The sequence below is a fragment of the Delphinapterus leucas genome, chromosome 16 (assembly GCF_059928025.1).
Source record: "Delphinapterus leucas isolate spDelLeu-1000000601 "Yukka" chromosome 16, BTC_Dleu_Yukka2, whole genome shotgun sequence".
NCBI lineage: Eukaryota > Metazoa > Chordata > Mammalia > Artiodactyla > Monodontidae > Delphinapterus > Delphinapterus leucas.
In genome coordinates, this window is record NC_143144.1 from 14,116,265 (window position 1) to 14,137,183 (window position 20,919).

The 20,919-nt window shown below is 44.9% G+C and overlaps 1 protein-coding gene across 5 annotated transcripts in view; it reads right to left on the reverse strand.

Annotated features, from left to right (window-relative positions):
* The window catches only part of LOC115804013 (uncharacterized), a 193,969-nt gene that overhangs the window by 150,874 nt on the left and 22,176 nt on the right, over nt 1–20,919 (reverse strand). For 3 of the 5 annotated variants that reach the window (XR_016388046.1, XR_016388044.1, XR_016388045.1), the window contains exons 2-3: nt 18,536–18,691; nt 10,766–11,500 (exon numbers count right to left, since the gene is read on the reverse strand). Coding sequence is in view for 1 of the 5 variants with exons in the window: in XM_089897508.1 (XP_089753634.1) it covers nt 18,536–18,691 (156 nt within the window). In the remaining 4 variants the exon portion in view is untranslated. Of the gene's footprint in view, nt 1–10,765; nt 11,501–18,535; nt 18,692–20,919 lie in introns of those variants that run through there. The other 2 variants (XR_016388043.1, XM_089897508.1) reach the window with 2 other exon arrangements.

The window sequence follows — 20,919 nt, forward strand, 5'->3', positions numbered from 1 at the left end:
AAGATTAGAGAAGAAATAGAGACTAAAAATCAATAGAAAAGATCAATGAAACTAACAGCTGGTTCTTTGAAAAGATAAAACAAAATTTAGCCAGACTCATCAAGAAAAAAAAAGAGAGGGAAGGCCCAAATCAATAAAATCAGATATGAAAAAGGGGAAGGTACAACTGACACCACAGAAATACAAAAGAGCCTGAGACTATGAACAATTATATGCTAATAAAATGGACAACCTAGAAGAAATGGACAAATTCTTAGAAATGTACACTCTCTCAAGACTGAATGAGGAAGAAATAGAAACTATAATCAGACAAATTACCAGTAATGAAATTGAATGCTATAAAACAAAAACAAAAACTTCCAACCACTGAAAGTCCAGGAGCAAATGGCTTCACAAGTGAATTCTACCAAACTTCAGAGAAGAGTTAACACCTATTCTTCTCAAACTATTCCAAAAAAATTGCAGAGGAAATTGCAGAGTCAGGAATTACAGGGTTGGGGGAAATGGGTGCAGGGTCATGAGGATATTAAGGACACTTGATAACTGATGACTGGAACATTTGAGGCATTAGACATACAGGACACGAGAAATGGGCTGAAGTCATTGGAATGAGGGGAGGATAAAAGGCAAGGGAGAAGGAGGATACAAAGGATAAAAGGCTTGGGAACAACAGAAGGGGAGGAGGGTTGGGCTGAGAGCTCTGGAATCTGGGGAATAGAGGTTTCATGAGGATGGAGGTCTAAAATGCACAGGATGGACATGGGAGAGAAATAAAGAAGCCTAGAAGGCAAAGAATTAGTTCTAGAGATATCTAAAGGTCACAGAGATGGAGAGATTGAGGTCACAGTGAGGAATAGAGAATGATGGAGTAGAGGGATGGAGGTGGGGTGATGGTAGTTGCAGCGGGTGGATTGAGGGTCACTAATTTTTTCTCCTATTCACTAATTCCATTATTTGCATTCAAATCATAACCTAATTGTGAATAGTTTCTAATTTGGGACCTTGAGGTAATAACCTTACTTACATAAAATATTTGTGATGATTCCTTCAACTGAATACACAGTAAAGGATTAGAGAAAAAAATAAGTAAACAATAACACATTATTTCTTCTCTTCTTTAGGGACACCGGATGCAAGATGTGACTATGGAAACTACCAGAATGAAATGGATTCCGCCTAGCACCTGAATGGTCCTAAAAGTGGATTCTCCCCTGGAAGCTGCAGATAAGAACGTATGCCTCATGAAACCCTGATTTCTGACCTTGTAAGACCCTAAACAGAAATCACAGCTAAGACTACTGGATTTCTAACTTATGCACTGTAGGATGTTTTCTACTTTTTTTATTTTTTAAAAATATTTATTTATTTGGCTGCACCGGGTCTTAGTTGCAGCATGCGGGATCTTAGTTGCAGCATGCGGGATCTAGTTACCTGACCAGGGATGGAAACTGGGCCCCCTGCATTGGGAGCACAGAGTCTTAACCACTGGACCACCAGGGAAGTCCCTATAGAATGTTTTTTAAACTGCTAAATGTGTGGTCATATGTTATGGCAGTGATAGAAAACTACTTCGCACAGGGACAAATTTAATTATAAAATAATAAACATTATAAAATATTTAAACAATAAAATAAGTAAAAATACCCAATAATTAAGCACCCCCAGAAGCAATAAGAGTTTTATCTCCAGAGGTAATATCATCAGTTCCAAGTATATCCTCCTTAATATACAATTTCCATGTGTAACAAAAATATCCACACATAGACAAACGCTAAAATATTATGTACATAGTTCAATATTTACATAGATATTGTCAAATCAAACCTTCTGTCAATCAATTGCTTTCCTTAACCAATCATATATGAAGGTGATATTTTCACACCAGTAGAAATGGATTTCCTGCATTCCAAGAGACACAACATCATATTCCATGGTAATTATGAATAGAATGACTTTACTAAGACACTCCCCTAATTACGCATTTACATAGCTGCATGTGTTTTTCTCCTGTTATCACAGAATGTGGATCTTCGATTTCTACATATGTGGCTTATCTGGGTGGTTCTGGGACATGAAATTGTTGCACCAACATGACTGTGCATTCCTACATTAGGTAGACAATTGCTAAATTACCTTGCAAATGGATGAAAAGTATAATTTCTCACCTACTGCATATCCAGTGTTAAAGCAATTAAACAAGGAGACCATTAGGCTGAGGTGAGTCTAATGCTTTGGTAGCCTATTTAAGCAAACAAAATTTAATACAGAGTCAAGGCACCTTAATCTAAGAAAATAAATTAAGAACAACCAATCAGGGGCTTCCATGGTGGCGCAGTGGTTGAGAATCCACCTGCCAATGGAGGGGACATGGGTTCAGGCCCTGGTCAAGGAAGATCCCACATGCCATGGAGCAACTAAGCCCGTGTGCCACAACTACTGAGCCTGCACTCTAGAGCTCACGAGCCACAACTACTGAAGCCCATGTACCTAAAGCCCGTGCTTCGCAACAAGAGAAGCCACTGCAATGAGAAGCCTGCGCACCGCAACGAAGAGTAGCCCCCGCTTGCCACAACTAGAGAAAAGTCTGCGTGCAGCAACAAAGACCCAACGCAGCCAAAAATAAATAAATAAATTTATAAAAGTTAACTATAAAAAAATTTTAAAAAAACCAACCAATCATACACAGCCAACTAGGCTTTCCAAAATCAAGGTGACTGGCTAAGATACAATCAAATATTATCCTTGCTTTGATTTGGTGTCTTCTCTAGAAAAACCTCTCCCCTATTTCCTGCAGATAAAGTGCTCCTAACCACCTTTTTAAAAAATATTTATTTATTTATTTATTTATAAATGTTTGCTTCTGTCTTAAACTGTTTCTCTGTGTGCTCTCCCACATGTTGTGCTGTGTCTCTGATAATAAACTTAATACCTGTTTTTGCAGTTTTTGCCTCCTTGAGAAATTAATTTATCAAACAGGGCAAGAGCCAGGGCAACTTCGCCTCTAGCCTCTAGCCCCTAGCCGTTAGGATTCCTGGTTTTTGCACCCAGGCTACTCAGGTTCAATTACTGGGCAGGGAACTAAGATCCCGCTTCAAGTCACCATTCACTGCTCTCTCCCCAAGATCAGAATCAGGGACTGGCCACCCAGAATCACCCTGAGTAATATAAACACATAAGGCACCCATCAGTCCCACCTCTAGGGCAGCCCATCTAATGCCACAGATTCCTGTTTCATACTTCAGGCTTAACATTGCGGGCACAGCTCTGCTGCTCCAGAATTTCCACCCAGAATATAGCCCCTCTTCCAAAATCAGACTTGCAGAGCCTAAAAGTGAACATCAGTTCAGATTCCATTTAAAATAACCACTTAAACAACCAAAAAAAAAAAAATGTCCTGCCATGGCTCTGCCCCCATTCCTTGGTCACCCTTTTCAGAGCAGCTCAAAGACCAGAGTTTCTGGAAACTCTGTCACTTTTGTGAATGGACCTGGCATTCACAATTTTTGATGCTCAGACTCAGATAAAGGAGAGCAAAGGACTTGAAGTTTGGTGGATGGGTTTTATTTCTATCATCAGTGATAATGAAAGAGAAGAGACAAAGATAATCTCTACTCCCAGGAAGGTAAGCCCAACATCTAAATCCTCTTGGGAAAGATGAACATAGAATACCAAGTTCCCAGCAGATTACGATAATTAACTCTCATAATGTGAGGATCTTAGCACAGTGTCTTGAGCATAGTGCATCCTCACATACCTGTGAGCATACAGTAGGTCCTCATGAAACATTCCTTTCCTGAATGAATAAATGTTGTTTCTCCATAACAGTCTTGCTCAGACCCCACCGCTTTCTCTCGTCCCCACTCAATTTGAAAGTGGTGAGCAGAGAATGTCATCTTTTCAGAAGTTGTTAGTGGTCTTCCCTGGGAATAAGCAGTATTTGTGTTCAGATAGGGTGGTTGTCTGTAAGGCACTCAGGTGCTATTCTTGATTTCTCTAGATCAATGCTGCTGGAAATGAGGTCTGGGGGAAGCAGTGGTTGCTCAAAGTGCAGATTAATGACCTTCATCCCAGACTTGGAGAGTCATAACATCAGAGCATGGGGCCCCAGTATCTGTTTTTAATGGGATCCATAAGTGATTTGTATAGCCATGAAATTCTGATGAGCAGCATTCACCAAAGTCATTTTCAGCCTTCACTCCCCATTGGGATCATTTGTGTGTTTTTCAGAACTACCATCCCCTGTGTCCCACCCCGATAGATTCTGTCAGTTAGTCTTTGGCAGGGCCCAGGATCAATGATATCTTAATGAAGTGGCCCAGGTTATTCTATCGTGAGGCCAGAGTAAACACTGTGAGGCTCCCAGATTCATTTCTGAGGACCTAGTACAGGGTCTGGTTCATGGGGAAGCATGCTCTATGTAGCCTGCAATGGGGGACAGTCAGTCTATCTCACGTTCCCAGTGTTGTAGCGGAATGTGTAGGTGTCTCTAGGAGACAAGTGCCCCCAAAGATAAGGGAGGAAAAACTCACATAAACTCCATGAAAGAACTCTGTATGTGCACAGATTTTCCCAGGCCCCCATAAAGAATGGAAGAAGAGTCAGAACATACAGACCCTCACTGGCCATTGGGAAGACTTTGGCTCTCACTCTGATTGCCAGGGAAGATCACTGGAGCAAAAGGAAAATCCTTAGAGAATTTAGGAGTGTGATATGAGTGGAGCAGGAGATGCGTCTCTGTGAGAGCAAGAGACAAACCTAGGCTTCTCAACATAATTTCCATCAAAGCAGAGCTTCCCAAACAACATTTTAAAACCTAGCTTCCTCTTTCACCTTTGGACATCACACCTATGCTATCTGCTTTATTCATTCCCACCTATCTGGGTGTATGACTGTTGTCTCCTTTTCTTCATATCCCAGGGTTCCTTCCTTTGCTCAAAAATGGTGACAAGTTCAGCTTAGATACAGAAAGACCTGTTTATTTTAAAAAGGAAGATGACTCATCCTGGGGATTCTATAATTTCCAATCCAGTACTATGCTCAGTAGAGAAGAGAGGATACTGTAAGTTATAGAAAATTACTTTACCAAATAGTACTTCCTGACAGACCCTTTAAAACACTTAAAAAGTATTTCTAATTTGCAGATCCATAACTCTACTTCCAAGTACTACTCAATCAAAAATAAGGAATGGGGGCTTCCCTGGTGGCACAGTGGTTGAGAGTCCACCTGCCGATGCAGGGGACACGGGTTCGTGCCCCGGTCCGGGAAGATCCCACATGCTGTGGAGTGGCTGGGCCCGTGAGCCGTGGCCGCTGAGCCTGTGCTTCCGGAGCCTGTGCTCCGCAACGGGAGAGGCCACAACAGTGAGAGGCCCGCATACCGGGAAAAAAAAAAAAAAAAAAGGAATGGAGGGAATTCCCTAGTTAAGACTCCGTGCTTTCATTGCCAAGGGCACAGGTTCAATCCCTGGTTGGGCAACTAAGATTCCACAAGCCGTGCTGTGTGGCCAAAAAAAAAAAATAAGGATGGATATCTGATTTTAAGATGTGAGCAACAATATCTTATTTGACTTTATAAATATCTAGAATTATCACTGATCTAGAGTGAAAGATGCAGATCAACTCAAGAAATGAGTAGGACAAGATGAAATATCATGAAGATTTTCTTTGAATCAACAAATCCCTATTTCCATGAAATTATTTCATTTCTCATTTGTGCTGATTATATATAGCATTTTAAGATACCTGAACATATACTATAGGACTCTTGTTTTCTTTTCCTGGAGATACAAAAAGTAATAAACAAGAGAATAACTGAAATGACAATGGAATTAAAAAGAACATTTACAGAACTCTTACTAACAAAACCTGAACAAAGGTGAGAGCCTTCATTTTCCAAAGCAATCTACAAGTAAAGGAAATGAAGAAGACAGGTAGTATTCACATGAATTGTGATGGTTTATGCACATTCTTAGTAAATCCCTCCAAGCCCCTATTAACAATAATTGGAAAATTATTAGCTTTTCAGTCGAGGAATCTGGCAGATAGCCCCTGAATCAAGGGAACAAAATTACCATCAGCTGTAATGGGACAAATTGATATCAGCTGACCCATGCACACAGGCCTCATCATTGCTGGAACAGTTTTGCAAAAAAGCAAAGAAAAAAGCAAACCATAAAACATTAATCTAATCATGAGAACAGTGTTAAGCACATTTAAAACCACGTATAACTCTCATGTCCTGTACTCTTGTGTATTTTAAATAGGAAGTCTTTCCTTGAGGCAACTGAGAGCTCTATTTTTCAGAACTCTGGGTTATTCTAGGCCCTACAGCAATCAGCTTAATTGGTACATTTTCATTATCCTTGTCTATGTAGACTGATCCTGCATCCAGACAGGACCTAAATATTACATATTTTCTGTCTTCACTTATATCCCAGGACCCAACCTCATATTCAGTGAGAATCCTGTATATCAACACCTCCTCAAGTTGATATGACAAAAAGGGAACATTTGCACATCAGTAATTCATGGTAGAAATTCTTTATGCTGTAAAGGGAACCTGGATGGAGAAAATGGAGAGAAGGCAATGGGATATAAGAGAGGAATAGCCTAGAGATCTAACCTTGGCTATCATTAGGAAAAAAAGAAAAGTATTGAAAACAAAATTTTTAGGCAGGACTACCAGAGGTACAGAAGTAAATGTTTGCAAGTTCTAAATACATGGGGTTTCAGCAAGAAAAGGTGACACGGCTGCTGATCTGGATCACAAATTTTACCTGAGAACCTGCCATTTCTTCCTCTTCCTCTTCCATTTCCAGGTTCCTTTTGCAGGCGATACTGTGTAGAGAAATCACACCTGTACACCCTTGAAGACATCAGCACAGCACTTTCACCTGCTACCTGCACACTCAGAGGCAGAAGGCCCTTCATATGCAGAAGGGCCACGCTCCCCTATCCTTTGTCACATGACAGATTCAGAAGAAAATGAGCTCCTACACGGAGACCAAAACGTGATATTCTCCTTCCCTGTTTCCATAGGCCCTTCTGTCTCACACTCAGCTACTACTGGTGCTACAGGAATGGGGAATGTGGGGTGCACTGACCTGACCCACTCACACAGACTCTATTATTACCTTTCCTTGAACCAAAGCCTGGACTCAACTCTCACACCACAAAAATACCTGCGAGACCTGTTGCATAACCCTGGTTTCTCCCTGGAATTGCCTGGAGAACGTAATTAAAGCAAATTTATTTGTCATCTATATAAATTATGTTGCTCACCTGAAACTATGTTGTACACTTGAATCAAATATAATATTGAAGTTAACTACATTTCATATTTTTTAAAATGTGGGACTTCCCTAGTGGTCCAGTGGTTAAGAATCAGCCTTCAATACGTGAGGCGCAGGTTCGGCCCCTGGTCAGGGAATGAAGATCCCACATGCTGTGCAGCACAGCCAAAAAAAAAAAATGTGCTCTCAGGCAGAATCTGAGGAGGAGGTCATAGGTGATAGTAGTTATTAAAACGAGCCATGTAGGGCTTCCCTGGTGGCGCAGTGGTTGAGAGTCCACCTGCCGATGCAGGGGACACAGGTTCGTGCCCTGGTCCGGGAAGATCCCACATGCCGCGGAGCGGCTGGGCCCGTGAGCCATGGCCGCTGAGCCTGCGAGTCCGGAGCCTGTGCTCCGCAACGGGAAAGGCCAGAACAGTGAGAGGCCCGCGTAACACACACACACACACACACACACACACACACAAAAACTAGCCATGTCATCTTTATTGTAAGCACTTATGTAAATCTTGCCTCTCAAACATTAATATGCATACAAAGCATTCCAGCACCCATGGAAGAAATTCCGATTCTGCAGGTTTGGAACGGCATGAACTGGCATCTTTAACAACTTTCTTCCTTGTGCCGATGCTGCTCCCCCAGACCCGTTATTAGTAGCACTAGAGAAAGTAGGCACACCACACCTCAGCCCCTTACATCAACCACTTTATCTCAAAACAACTATTAAAGACCATTAAAGGCCACCATCACAATCTTGAAGGATCACATGTTTGGCTGGCACGTCAAAGTTTACAGAAGGCTAATAAAGTCTGTAACATCTGAGTATGTCTCTATTTGGAAAACAACATATATATAGTCATTAGTGCAACAATCACTGAACATGTGTTACTGAACACAACACATCTGTTATGTGTTTACAAGTAGGTTACAATGCACTGTTTTGGAAACCTCATAGATATTATTGGAGTTAATCTTCATAATACCCTGGGATTTTGGCATTAGGAGTCCCATAACAACCATGAGGATGTAGATACTGGGACTCAACTTTGTTTCTGTTTCCCTACTCTTGATTTTTTTGTAAACGTTTGCACAAAATAGAAGCTGATTATAGATGGCTGGAGGAATACAGAAAGTAAGGGTGTCTTAGAACTTCAGAGAGAGACTTCCCTGGTGGTCCAGTAGCTAAGACTCTGTGCTCCCAACGTAGGGGGCCCGGGTTTGATCCATGGTCAGGGAACTAGATCCCACATGCCGCAACCAAGAGTTTGTAGGCCGCAACTAAAGATCCTGCGTGCCATAACTAAAACCCGGCTCAGCCAAATAAATAAATATTAAAAAAATAATATATTTTTTAAAACTTAAAAAAAAAGAACTTCAGAGAGTTTTCATTGTTTTCTATTTACTTTTACTCTTTTTTCTAATAGCGTAGATAAAGGTTTTTGTTTGTTAATTTAGGCATCTAGAAATTAGAGGTGCCGTCCTATTATTGTTTCCCTGGTGTCTAGCAGAAATAGATACAGAAAATGTGATATATAAGAATGAATATTATTCAGCCTTAAAAAAAAGGACCTCTTACATTTGGGAAAACATGAATGAAACTGAAAGACATTATGCTAAGTGGAAAAAGCAACCACAAAAAGAAAACACTTTTATCTCAATTACATCTGTTATCTACTAAAGTCCAACTCACAAAACAGCAGAATCTTGATTGTCGGGAACTTGCGTGGGAAGACAGGAGATGTTGGTGACACGATTACAAAAATTACGTTATGCAGGATGAATAAGCTCTGGGGATCTATATACAGCCTGCTGAAACAGTTAATTATACGGGATATTATACTTGAGATTTGCTAAGGTCCACCCGGCAGGGGTGTGGGGACAGAAGAGGCTCAGATGAAAAGGGAAGAAGGAAGTTAGGGGAGAACTCTGCAAAGGAAGAAAGCAAACAGGGATGAGCACAGTCCACCCACCAAAATACCAGGGCTTTTACAGGCTCCAATTTCAGGATCACCAGCCTTGTTTTCTAGATGCCAACACCCACGCAGGCCTGCAGCTTGACAGCTGCAATCCCATGAGTCAAGCCAGGTATTTCTGGGTCCAGAGTCCTGCCTCTGGGGAAACAAAGGGCAGTCAGTCCGCAGACAGCCTGTTAGGCTGTCCCACCACTAGGCCACCCGACCAGGCTAGAAGTGCCCCCATCAAATGCTGAAGGCAGACCTCTGTGCCCCTCTGTGAGACGAGGCAGTTTGGGTGGGAGAGTCAGAGCCGCCCGATAACCAGCACCTCCTCTCTGGTTACATCCGTGGAGTTCCGCCAACACCCGCTGGTGCTCTGGCGCCCTCTAGTGGCCATCCGTTCTAACGCCAACTCTCAGCCCTTCCTCCTCTCCCTCCCCAGCCCTGGGGTCCGCACTGGCCTTGGGCACCTGCCAGGCTGATTTCTTTCCTAGTCACCCTCTAAGCCCAATGAAGTGTCCTGCAGAGTTGGGCACGTCTCCCTCAGTCTTGGCTGGTGGGCTACAGATCTTTATCAGATACGTGATTGCCAAACATCTCCTACCATTTTGGAGGGTGGATTATCTTTTCCCTTTCTCCTTTACGCACAACAGTTTTTCGTTGTAAGGAAGTCCAATTCATCTCTTTTGTCTTTTCTTGCTTGTGCTTTTGGTATCAGATCTAAGAAATCATTGAATCCAAGGTCATGAAGGTTTACTCTCATGTTTTCCTCTATCAATACAAGTTATGTAATTTTGGTTATTATATGTAGGTCTTTGATCCATTTTGAGTTATTTTGTATATGGGGTGAGGTAAGAATCCAACTTCATTCTTTTGCATGTGGGTATCCAGTGGTCTTAGCACCTGTGCTAATTGTTTGGGAGAAAATATTTGCAAATGATGCAACCGACAAGGGCTTAACTTCCATAATATACAAACAGCTCATACAACTCAATAACAACAACCACAAAAAAACCAACCCAATCAAAAAATGAGCGGAGGCTATCTGGACATTTGAAATGTGGCTGGTCCAAACTGAAACGTGCTATGAGTGAAAAATACACATCACATTTGGAAGACTTTGTAAGAAAAACAGAATGTAAAATGTATTATTGATAATTAATAAAATGATCATATGTCAGTGATAATATGTAGGGTGAATTAGGTTAAATAAGATGTACTATTTAAATGAATTGCACCTGTTTCTTTTTACTTTCTAAATGCAGCCACTAGAAAAGTGTACATGGGGCAGCATGCTACTCCTTCAGGACAGTGCTGGCCAGACCCTCTCGGTTCCTGGGTGTTCTGAAGCCAGAGTGGGAGGCTCCCAGTCAGGGATTGCTGCCCCCAGCTCTGGGAGCTGAGTGGGACCCCACCAGGGAGGGCACAGCTGGCCCTATGGCAAGAGCCTTACACGGTGCCTTCCTTCCACCCCCCCCCAACCGCCTGCAAGTGTCATTATCCTAGTTTACGAAAATGAAGGGGCAGAGGCTCCGAAAGGCTCAGCAAGGGTGTGGGGAAGAAGGTAGAGATCCAGCCTGTCCACTACAGACCCTCCCACCTCAGCACACCAGTGCCTGACCTGCTTCCAGGCTGAGGTGTCTACCTCTCCCTCCCCCATAGAATTTACCCATTTCAGGTGTAAATTCAATGATTTTTAGTTAATTTGTACTGTTGAGCAACTATCACCACAATTCAGTTTTAGGGCATTTCTATCACCCGGTGGGCAGTCCTTCCCCATTCCTACCCCACTCCCAGGCAACCATTAATTCCTTTGTCCCAGCACCATTTGCTGAAATGACTATCCTTTCACTCATTGAATTGCATTGACATTTTTGTTGAAAGTCAATGAACCATAAATGTAAGGGTTTATTTCTAGACTTGTTGCCGAAATATTGGCTTCCCTGTGCACCAATGCCAGACAGAAATACAGAGACAGAGATTTTGGAGGAAGAGAGATATGGCTTTATTCTTCTGCCAGGCAGAAGGGAAGACGGCAGTCTAGCGCCTCAAGAACTGTGCCCACCCCCCCTTCGGGAATGGGAGAAGATTTTATATGTGGGGCTTGCAGTCCAGGGTATATGATAAGGATCAAAGTAGTGAAGGTCCTGCATTCTTCTTCTTCCTGCATTATTTCAAAACAGTCAGTGCTGGCGTCAGGCAGCCCTGTTACTGGGTCCCTTTGTCTCTGGGTTATCAGCCTGCAACTTTTTTCTGAAATGCAAATGTTACAAGGGAGTGCAGGATGTAATTCACATAGTGTTAAAGAGTAATAGGTTAGTTTTGTGAAGTAAAATCTATTTACAGACACTACAGATTAGTAACAGTTAAAAAAAAAAAACTAGGGGTGATTAACTCTTTCAGGCCAGGTTATGTCTCTTCTCTAGCCTGTTCCCTGTTCCCTTTATTTTCCTTGTTCTCAGGAGAGGGAAAACTTCATTTCTATTTTTGCTGCAACAGACTCTCTAGTCTGTGCCACTGATATATATGCCTATCCATATGCCAGCACCATACTGTTTTTTGTTTGTTTCTTTTTTACTGAAGCTTTATAGTAAGTTTTGAAGTCAGGAAACATAAATCTTCCAACTTTGTTCTTTTTCAAAATTCTTTTGGCTGTTTTTGCCCTCGGGGATAAGCTTGCCAATTTCTGTAAAAAGCTTCTGGGATTTTTTTAAAAGACTGCAGTGACTCTATAGATACTTCGGAGAGAATTGCTGTCTTAATCATATTGCATCTTCCAGCCCATGAACACGAACTCTCTCTCCATTTGCTCAGGTCCTTGCTGGTTTCCCTTGGCAGCATCGTGGTTGTCAGTGTGCAGGTCTTGCACTTACACTATCAGGAGTGCCAGAGAGGCTCAGGGTCGGGAAGCTGGGGTGAGGGGGGGGTGTACAGGGAGAGGGCACATGCCCTCCTCACAAACACACACTGCAAAGTCACACCAGGACGAAATACCCCCTTATTATAACCCTGAAGAGCAGAGGGAATTTTCTTGAAAACCTAACTCTAGTAAATGGGGGTTCACCCGCACGGCAATCAGCTCAGCTAAACAGATTGGTGTCCTGAAACAGAAGCCAGGTTGTTCTGTTGTCCAGAGAGCAAGGCCAAACAATGCTGAATCCTGCTCACCCTCTGGTGGTGATATCGGGCACCACCGTGGCACATGGGACCTGGCTTGGGTGGCTGAGTCTAGGCAGCCGCCGCAGGCTTCTGGTCATGCGCCGGAGGGAAGGGCTGAGGAAGTGACCCCCGGCCGCTGCCTGGGGAGGGCGATCAGGTCTCAAGCCCTCCACCCCCGCCCCATGCTTCTCCACTCAGCCTGATGGAATCAGCTTCCACTCACCTTTCTTCCCACACACTCTGAGAACATTGCTAACTGAATTCTACTACAGGACACCACAAGTTTATGGCAGCGTGTTGACTAAAAGTGTTTACTGAGGGACTTCCCTGGCGGTCCAGCGGTTGAGACTCCGAGCTTCCACTGCAGGGGGCAAGAGTTTGATCCCTGGTTGGGGAAATAAGATCCCACAGCTGCCAGGTGCGGCCAAATAAAATAAAGTATGATACAGATGAACTTATTTACAAAACAGAAACGAGCTCACAGACATAGAAAACAAACTCATTAAGGTTACAAAAGGGGAAAGGGGTTGGGGAGGGATAAATTAGGAGTTTGGGATTAGCAGATACAAACTACTATGTATAAAATAGATAAACAACAAAGTCCTACTGTATAGCACAGGGAACTATATTCAATACCCTGTAATAAACCATAATGGAAAAGAACATGAAAAAGAATACATATATATACATACTAATTGAAGTAATACATATATATATAACTGAATCATTCTGCTGTACACCAGAAACTAACACAACATTGTAAATCAACTATACTTTAATTAAAAAATAAACAAGAAACAAAAGCATTATTCTTTTTTTTAAAAAAACAACAGCCATTTATTTATTTAGCCCTGCCACGCAGCTTTCAGGATCTTAGTTCCCCAACCAGGGATTGAACCCATGCCTCCTGCAGTGGAAGCACAGAGTCCTGACCACTAGACCTCCAGGGAATTCCCTATTCTTAGTTTTTTTTTTTTTTTTTTTGCGGTATGCGGGCCTCTCACTGTTGTGGCCTCTCCCGTTGCGGAGCACAGGCTCTGGACGCGCAGGCTCAGCGGCAATGGCTCACGGGCCCAGCCGCTCCGCGGCATGTGGGATCTTCCTGGACCGGGGCATGAACTCGCGTCCCCTGCATCGGCAGGTGAACTCTCAACCACTGCGCCACCAGGGAAGCCCTATTCTTACTTTTTAATGAACCTTAATTTTGAAAATGTTCTTTCACACGAAGCCACAGATACACAAATAGGAAGAACCTTAAACATAAGATATATCTGGCAGAGATTCATAAAACTTTCACTTCACAATAAATTCTAGAAAAAAATGCTTGAAAATAATTACATTTACACTAAAGTTCTCAATCCCTAAGTGGAGGCCTGGGGGAAGCCCCTCTTCGAGCCCAAATTCTATTCCATGAAACAAAGAGGAGGTGTTGCCTTGAGACCCCACTTCCCAGGTCTTCCTGGAAATGATTTTAAACTGCTTGATCTTTGAAACTCTTTAGTTTAAGATGTGCTTCTGTGCAAAGTCACCTGGAGTTGGCACTTATGTCTTGTCCTTGACCAGAGCTTACCCTGCAGCCACTAGGGGGCGGGAGTGAGGCGTTCAGGGGCTCTTGGGTACCAAGGACGCCTACGTGTGTTCCAGGCGGGTCCATGGTTTTCTGTCATTTTTCCTGCAGTTCTTGACTGCTCTCCTTGTATGTTTTTACTTGCTCAGATGGTTTTTGCTTGTTCCTTTCTATCTCTGCACTTTCTTGTGCCTTTCATTTCCCTCTTCCTTTCTGCATATCTCAGGCCTTGGCTGCTGCACATCCCAGCACTGTGCTTCCCGCTGCCCCTACCCCGTGCGCCTCTGCAGGCCCAGCGAGTGCAGCCTTGTGCCTTCTGCACGTGGCTTGACTTTATTTGAGGCCTCGTGGGTGATTCCCTAGCTGAGGCAAAGGCCCATTCTCGGCACATTCAGAAACTAGAGAACCAGTTTGGTACACCACTGATAGGTTGTGAAGGACTTCTCCAATTCCAGGAGGCGGGCCAAAAGAGCCTCCTTGACTCAGATGTGATTTTTCTGGAAAGATTTTTATGAATACCTTCCAGGAGTTGGCTTTTGGATGCCAGCCATGTGGGTTTTTAAAAAGGCAACTCTGGGGCTTCCCTGGGGGCACAGCGGTTATGAATCCGCCTGCCAATGCAGGGGACATGGGTTTGAGCCCTGGTCCGGGAAGATTCCACATGCTTTGGAGCAACTAAGCCCGTGCGCCACAACTACTGAGCCTGAGCTCTAGAGCCCATGAGCCACAACTACTGAAGCCCACACGCCTAGAGCCCGTGCCCTGTAACAAACAGAAGCCACCACAATGAGAAGTCTGCGCACCGCGACAAAGAGTAGCCCCTGCTCGCCGCAACTAGAGAAAGCCCGCGCGCAGCAACGAAGACCCAATGCAGCCAAAAATAAATAAATAAATAAATTTATTTTTTTTAAAAAAAGGCAACTCTGTTGCTCTGGCCCTCTCTTCACAATCTGGCCATTTTCAAAACACCTGTTGCATTTCTTTTCTTTTTAATATTTATTTATTTATTTGGCTGTGCTGGGTCTTAGTTGCAGCAGGCAGTATCTTCTAGTTGCGGCATGTGGGATCTACTTCCCTGACCAGGGATCGAAACTGGGCCCCCTGCATTGGGAGCACAGAGCCTTAGCCACTGGACCACCAGGGAAGTCCCAGCACTTGTTGCATTTCTGTACGTATATTTTTAAACTTTGGCTCAGTTCGTTGTTGATTCACTCAATGTCTTAAGGAGAGTGGAGCTCCAAGAATAAAATGGTAGTATGGGGCTTCCCTGGTGGCGCAGTGGTTGAGAGCCTGCCGATGCAGGGGACACGGGTTCGTGCCCCGGTCTGGGAAGATCCCACATGCTGCGGAGCGGCTGGGCCCGTGAGCCATGGCTGCTGAGCCTGCGCATCCGGAGCCTGTGCTCCGCAATGGGAGAGGCCACAACAGTGAGAGGCCCGTGTACCGAAAAAGAAAAAAAAATGGTAGTAAGCACTGGCTGCCTGCGCACATCAAGAAACTGGCCCAGGCCATGGCTCCTCAGGCAGTACAGACTTTAAGTCGCCCAGTCCTTCTTAACAGATGTTATTTCATTAAAAGCCCTGCCCTCGCCACAGCTTGAAGCCTTAGGCCTCTTCTAAGCCAGAGTCAGAGGTGCTGAGTTCTCAGGCCATGTGGGTCTTCCGGTACGCCCAGTCCTCTTGCATTTCTATTCCAAGACTTGCTTTTCCACTCTCTGGTCCTCTCTGATGAGTAGTGAACAGCCTCAACTCAGTCACTCCTGTGTTTAATTCTGAGGGTCCCCTGATGGTCTCCTTTAGCTGACATTTATTCTGCCCTTGTCAGTTGTGGGTGCCCTGTGATGGGCTCCTTATCTGATACTTGTTCTGTGTCCGCCACACATTGAGCCTGCAGTGGAGCAGCCCCTCAATCCTGGAGCTCCCCAGTTCCTCAATGAGCCCCAGGAACCCGATGCTTCCCAAGGACCCAATGCTCCGAGGAGATCAGGGGAGAGAAGAGGCCTAGCAGAACAGCCACTCAGAAACACTTGTGGAGTGAAGACTGGCGCCCCTGCTGGTCTGACTCTGGTCCCACATCCCTGAAGCTGCACCCAGATCACAGGACCAGGTGTTTCCATGGTGATGACATACAACACTAAACTCTTGTTTCTGCATCACTTCCAGGTCCCCACACCCCATCTCTAATTCAATGCTCAGGTGTCCAGATGCAATGAGGCAGAACACAAAGAAGTGGGGTTTCAAGGGTCCTGGAGAAGGGGTGGCCAGGGTACTTTTGACAGGAGGCAGAGGGCTCTGAGGTCAGGGACCATGAGCCTATGGATCAAGGCTGTAGCAACTGAGAGATCAAGGATTTGGGATTTAAGGAGCTTAGACTTGGGAACATGGGTGGGAGACCCATGAGAGGGAGCCCAGAGGTTCATGAAGCCCTAAAAAGAAGAGATCTAGGACCAGCTAGTGGGGAGTCAAGGTTGGAGAGAGAACAGCTTGTCCTAAGGAAGGCCTTCTCCATCATAGAGCAGTCCTAGAACAGGCCTCCCAGCCACTGGAGATGTATGAGCAAACTCCTGAGCACTCCTGCAAGGGAATCAGTCCAGAGGGCTCAGACACTGAGTAGGGTGAGAAAGAGGCTCTTTGTAGAGACTCCCTCCTCTTTTCTCCACTGCCTGCTCCCAGAGGAAATCACTTCCGAGCAGGGCTTTTCCATCCCTGAGCTCTGCCAGGTCATGGTTCATCTCTGAGGTCCTGCCCTCTTCCCCTCATCTCTGTGTCTCCACATGTGTCTCCTGTTTGCAGAGGAGACTCTATCATCTGGTGTCACTTGACACAAGATGTTTGGTCGTGCTTTTCATGGGCCTTGTGGCAACAGTCCTTCCTCAACCGTTTGTGTTGCCTTGACTTTTCTCATGTAGTGATCTCCAAAGTGATCCTTTGCTAGATTCTTTTCCTCATCTCATCTTAAAGGTGAGTTTTTCCTAGACCAGATTTGCGTAGGACATTTGTGTCAGGGAGAATCAGGGCTGTGAGTGTCAGGGCTGTGTCTTAGGCTTGCACAGATTTTGTGGGGATTCAAGTTTTTGTATGTAAACATGTTTTGCACCTTAAAAGAATAAATGTCGGGCTTCCCTGGTGGCGCAGTGGTTGAGAGTCTGCCTGCCGATGCAGGGGACACGGGTTCGTGCCCTGGTCCGGGAAGATCCCACATGCCGCGGAGTGGCTGCACCCATGAGCCATGGCCGCTGAGCCTGCACGTCCAGAGCCTGTGCTCCACAATGGGAGAGGCCACAACAGTGAGAGGTCCGCGTACAGCAAAATAAAAAGAATAACTATCACATTATGTGTATGAGAGGTTATAAAGGCAGGGCATAAAGAGCACTAGGAAGTAGGGCCAGTGTGCTACTATGTCTCAGTGGATGAAGTAGACACACCATCATGTTCAGACATCTTCTGTGTGTGCCTAAGCCTGAGTCTGTAACTCAAGGGGGCAAACCATTGGCACCGGATGTGGCCATATCCCCCTGACCCACCCAGGTGTTCACTTTGATCCTCAGTTTTAATGACTTCCTTGCTTTTCTTCCTAGTCTTACTCCCTTCGTGCCATAGCCTAAAAGGCCTGGCTTCACATGCCCTGTCCACTCTCTGTCCATGGCCTTGTACCTGTGTCTTACTCCCAGGAAATTAGGATTCAGCCTCAGCCAAGGGGCCAGTCTCTTCAGACAAGCCTATTTGGTATTGTCTTTCTTATGATCAAACACTAAACTCAGAAAAAACCAATGCTGTCAACGTGGCTTTACACCACACCATCTTGATGCTTCCTGAATAAACAAATGCCCCAGAGGTTTTTGTTCCTTCACCTGTCACCTGACACAGCAGTCGCGTGCAAGAGACCCTAAGAATAAGAGGCACGGTGCTATCCTTTACATTTAATTAGCTCCACATTTTTTATTAATGCAACATTGAAGAGCTGACCTGCTGACCTACTTATCCAGCCCGCAGGGCAGGCAAAGCTCTAAAATCTAAAAATGAAGTTCAACCTTTAGGAGGTTAATTTTGTATATGCAGAATGTGCAGAGTATGAAAAAATGTTACATTAAAAAAACATTTAGAGTCTGTGTGCTTTACAGGGTGAGTCGGAAGGCTGGCTATGTCACGGTGCTCATGCCCCTGGGGTAACCCTGAGAAGTAGTTCTGTATCAAACGTCACGAAAGGTTATTTCTTCTCTTTATCCTGATATTGCTGGTTACTGTAATAATTTAACCAGGCCATTCAGTCTTGTCTTCAGCAGATGGCTTCTGCTTTCCTGCCACACTTGCCTGAAGAACCATTTTAAGTTAAAAGCCAGAAGTTGCATGTCCAACAAAGGACCGTCTCAAAGCCAGGGTGGGAAGGACTGGATTGCATATTCAGCAAATGACACTACAAAAAAGACTCATGGGTACAGGATTCTTAGCATCAGCTAACATCACCTGTAAGACTGTCCCACGGAACCGAGTGAGGGCTTCTAGGAATCTGAGTTCAGAATAGAAGCAAGCAAATCACCACGACTGTGTGTCTGGGGCACTGACCTGTGTTTCAGGAATCCATGGAGATCGGCATGTTGTTGTATCGTGCGGTGGCCCTGCCTTGTCCTCAGGGTGAGGGGGAACAGAGTCACATCTTCCGGCAACGCGCCCTCACACTGACTGATGAACTCCATCAGTACACAGTGGCGTGTCTGTGCTCTGGAGGGAAGGAAACAAAGAGAGTGATAGCCTACAGTGCCTGCCTCCCAGCTCCCACCCACACGGTGAGACAACGGATGCCGGGCTCGTGCCTGGGAGAGGTCTGCCGCTCCCGTTCCTCCGCTTCTGTCCTGCCTAAAAGGGGGTCTTGTCATCAAGAAGAAACCATATGGGCTTCCCTGGTGGCACAGTGGTTAAGAATCCACCTGCCAATGCAGGGGACACGGGTTCGAGCCCTGGTCCAGGAAGATCCCACATGCCGCGGAGCAACTAAGCCCGTGCGCCACAACTACTGAGCCTGCGCTCTAGGGCCCACGAGCCACAACTACTGAAGTCCGTGCACCTAGAGCCCATGCTCTGCAACAAGAGAAGCCACCACAATGAGAAGCCCGCGCACCACAACAAAGAGTAGCCCCTGCTCCTGCAACTAGAGAAAGCCCACGCACAGCAGTGAAGACTCAACACAGCCAAAAATAAAAATAAATTTATAAAATAAAAAAGAAGAAGAAACCGTACGTTTTGAAGCAGTCCATACTGTGGCCAGCCAGGACAATTCACTTACTCCTGGCCCTCAGCCTGCCCTTTTCCCAGGGCCAGGCAGTGAGGCAGAGAAGACGTTTGAGAGCCAAAAACCAGTGAGGTGGACCTAGGAGCCTGCTGGGATCCAGGCCGAGTGTGTGGACCCTGAGTGAGGACCCCTGAGTTCACGCCCCAGCTCTGCCACAAGCTGGCTGTGGCCTCGCTGCGTTTCTCTGCTTCCTATCTATAGAATAATGATGAGAGAGCCTCCTCCCTCGGCTTGTTATGAACCTTAAATGAATTAATATGTTCAAAGAACTTAGAAGAGCACAGCTTCGTGAGTGCCCATGGTGTTAGCTCTCATTTTCACTCGGAGACCTCGGGGAAGCTCGTCCTTTGAGCTTTGGTGACCGCTGTCCATCTCAGCCCTGACCTGAAGATCAAATGAGATCATAGGTAAGAGCTTCGTCAAGGGCCACTTGACCATTCCGGAGTAGGCTCGTGAAGTCATTATGGTACGTTTCTGTAGCTTCCCTAGAACAATGGCGTACCCTTCCCCCGCAGCGCTACGCTCCTGCCAGAGCCTCCTTGGGCCCCTCCCTGCTGCAGGACCTGTCTCAGTTTTTGCCTCCAGTTCTTCAAGGCAGAATTTCTGCTCCCCCAGGAGCAGGGCGGGCGAGCAGACAGCCATGGGTGAGCTTCACTCCATGTTGTTAGCCCTGAGGGTAAAGTCTGGGCAATGGGATGGAAGTGGGTCCCAGTCCTTGCTCAGAGAGCTATTTGCCTGGCACATTGCTAAGCATTCCTCATAACTGATGCCTGTATTAGAAGGGCTCTAGTGTCTATCATTTGGGAATTATAAAACAACAATGTCCTCTACTAACATTTACATTTTACTACACTGTGAAATAATATTTTAGTGAATATCCTTGTCAATAATTCTCTGTGCATGTCCTTGTTTCTTAGAATAAATTTTTAGTAATAGAAGTATTGAGCTAATGTAATAATTTTAATACTTATAGCCAAATAAGACTTCCAAACAGGTTGCTACCAATTTACCCTCTTACCAGCAGCAAATTAACATTCCTGTTTCCTGAGCCCTTACCAAATGCATATTTCATAGTCTCTATCTCTATATATCATTGCCAGGGTTCAAGCCCTGGTCCGGGAAGATCCCACATGCCACGGGGCAACAAAGCCCGTGAGCCACAACTACTGAGCCCATGTGCCTGAACTGCTGAAGTCTGTGCGCCTGGAGTCCGTGCTCTGCAACAAGAGAGGCCACCGCGGTGAGAAGTCCGCGCACCGAGTAGCCCCTGCTCACTGCAACTAGAGAAAAGCCCACACGCAGCAAGGAAGAACCAACACAGCCAATAATTAATTAATTAAAAAAAAACAGAAATAGAGTCACAGATGTAGAAAACAAAGTAATGATTACTCGGGGGTAAGAGGAGGGAAAGATAAATTGGGAGATTGGGTTTGACATATACACATTACTATATATAAAACAGATAACTAATAAAGACCTACTGTATAGCACAGTGAACTCTACTCAATACTCTGTAATGGCCTATATGGGAAAAAAATCTAAAAAAGAGTGGATATATGTATATGTATAACTGATTCACTTTGCTGTACACCTGAAACTAACACAACATTGTAAATTGGTTGGCTATTCCCAGAATACTGTGTAACAAACAGCCACAAAG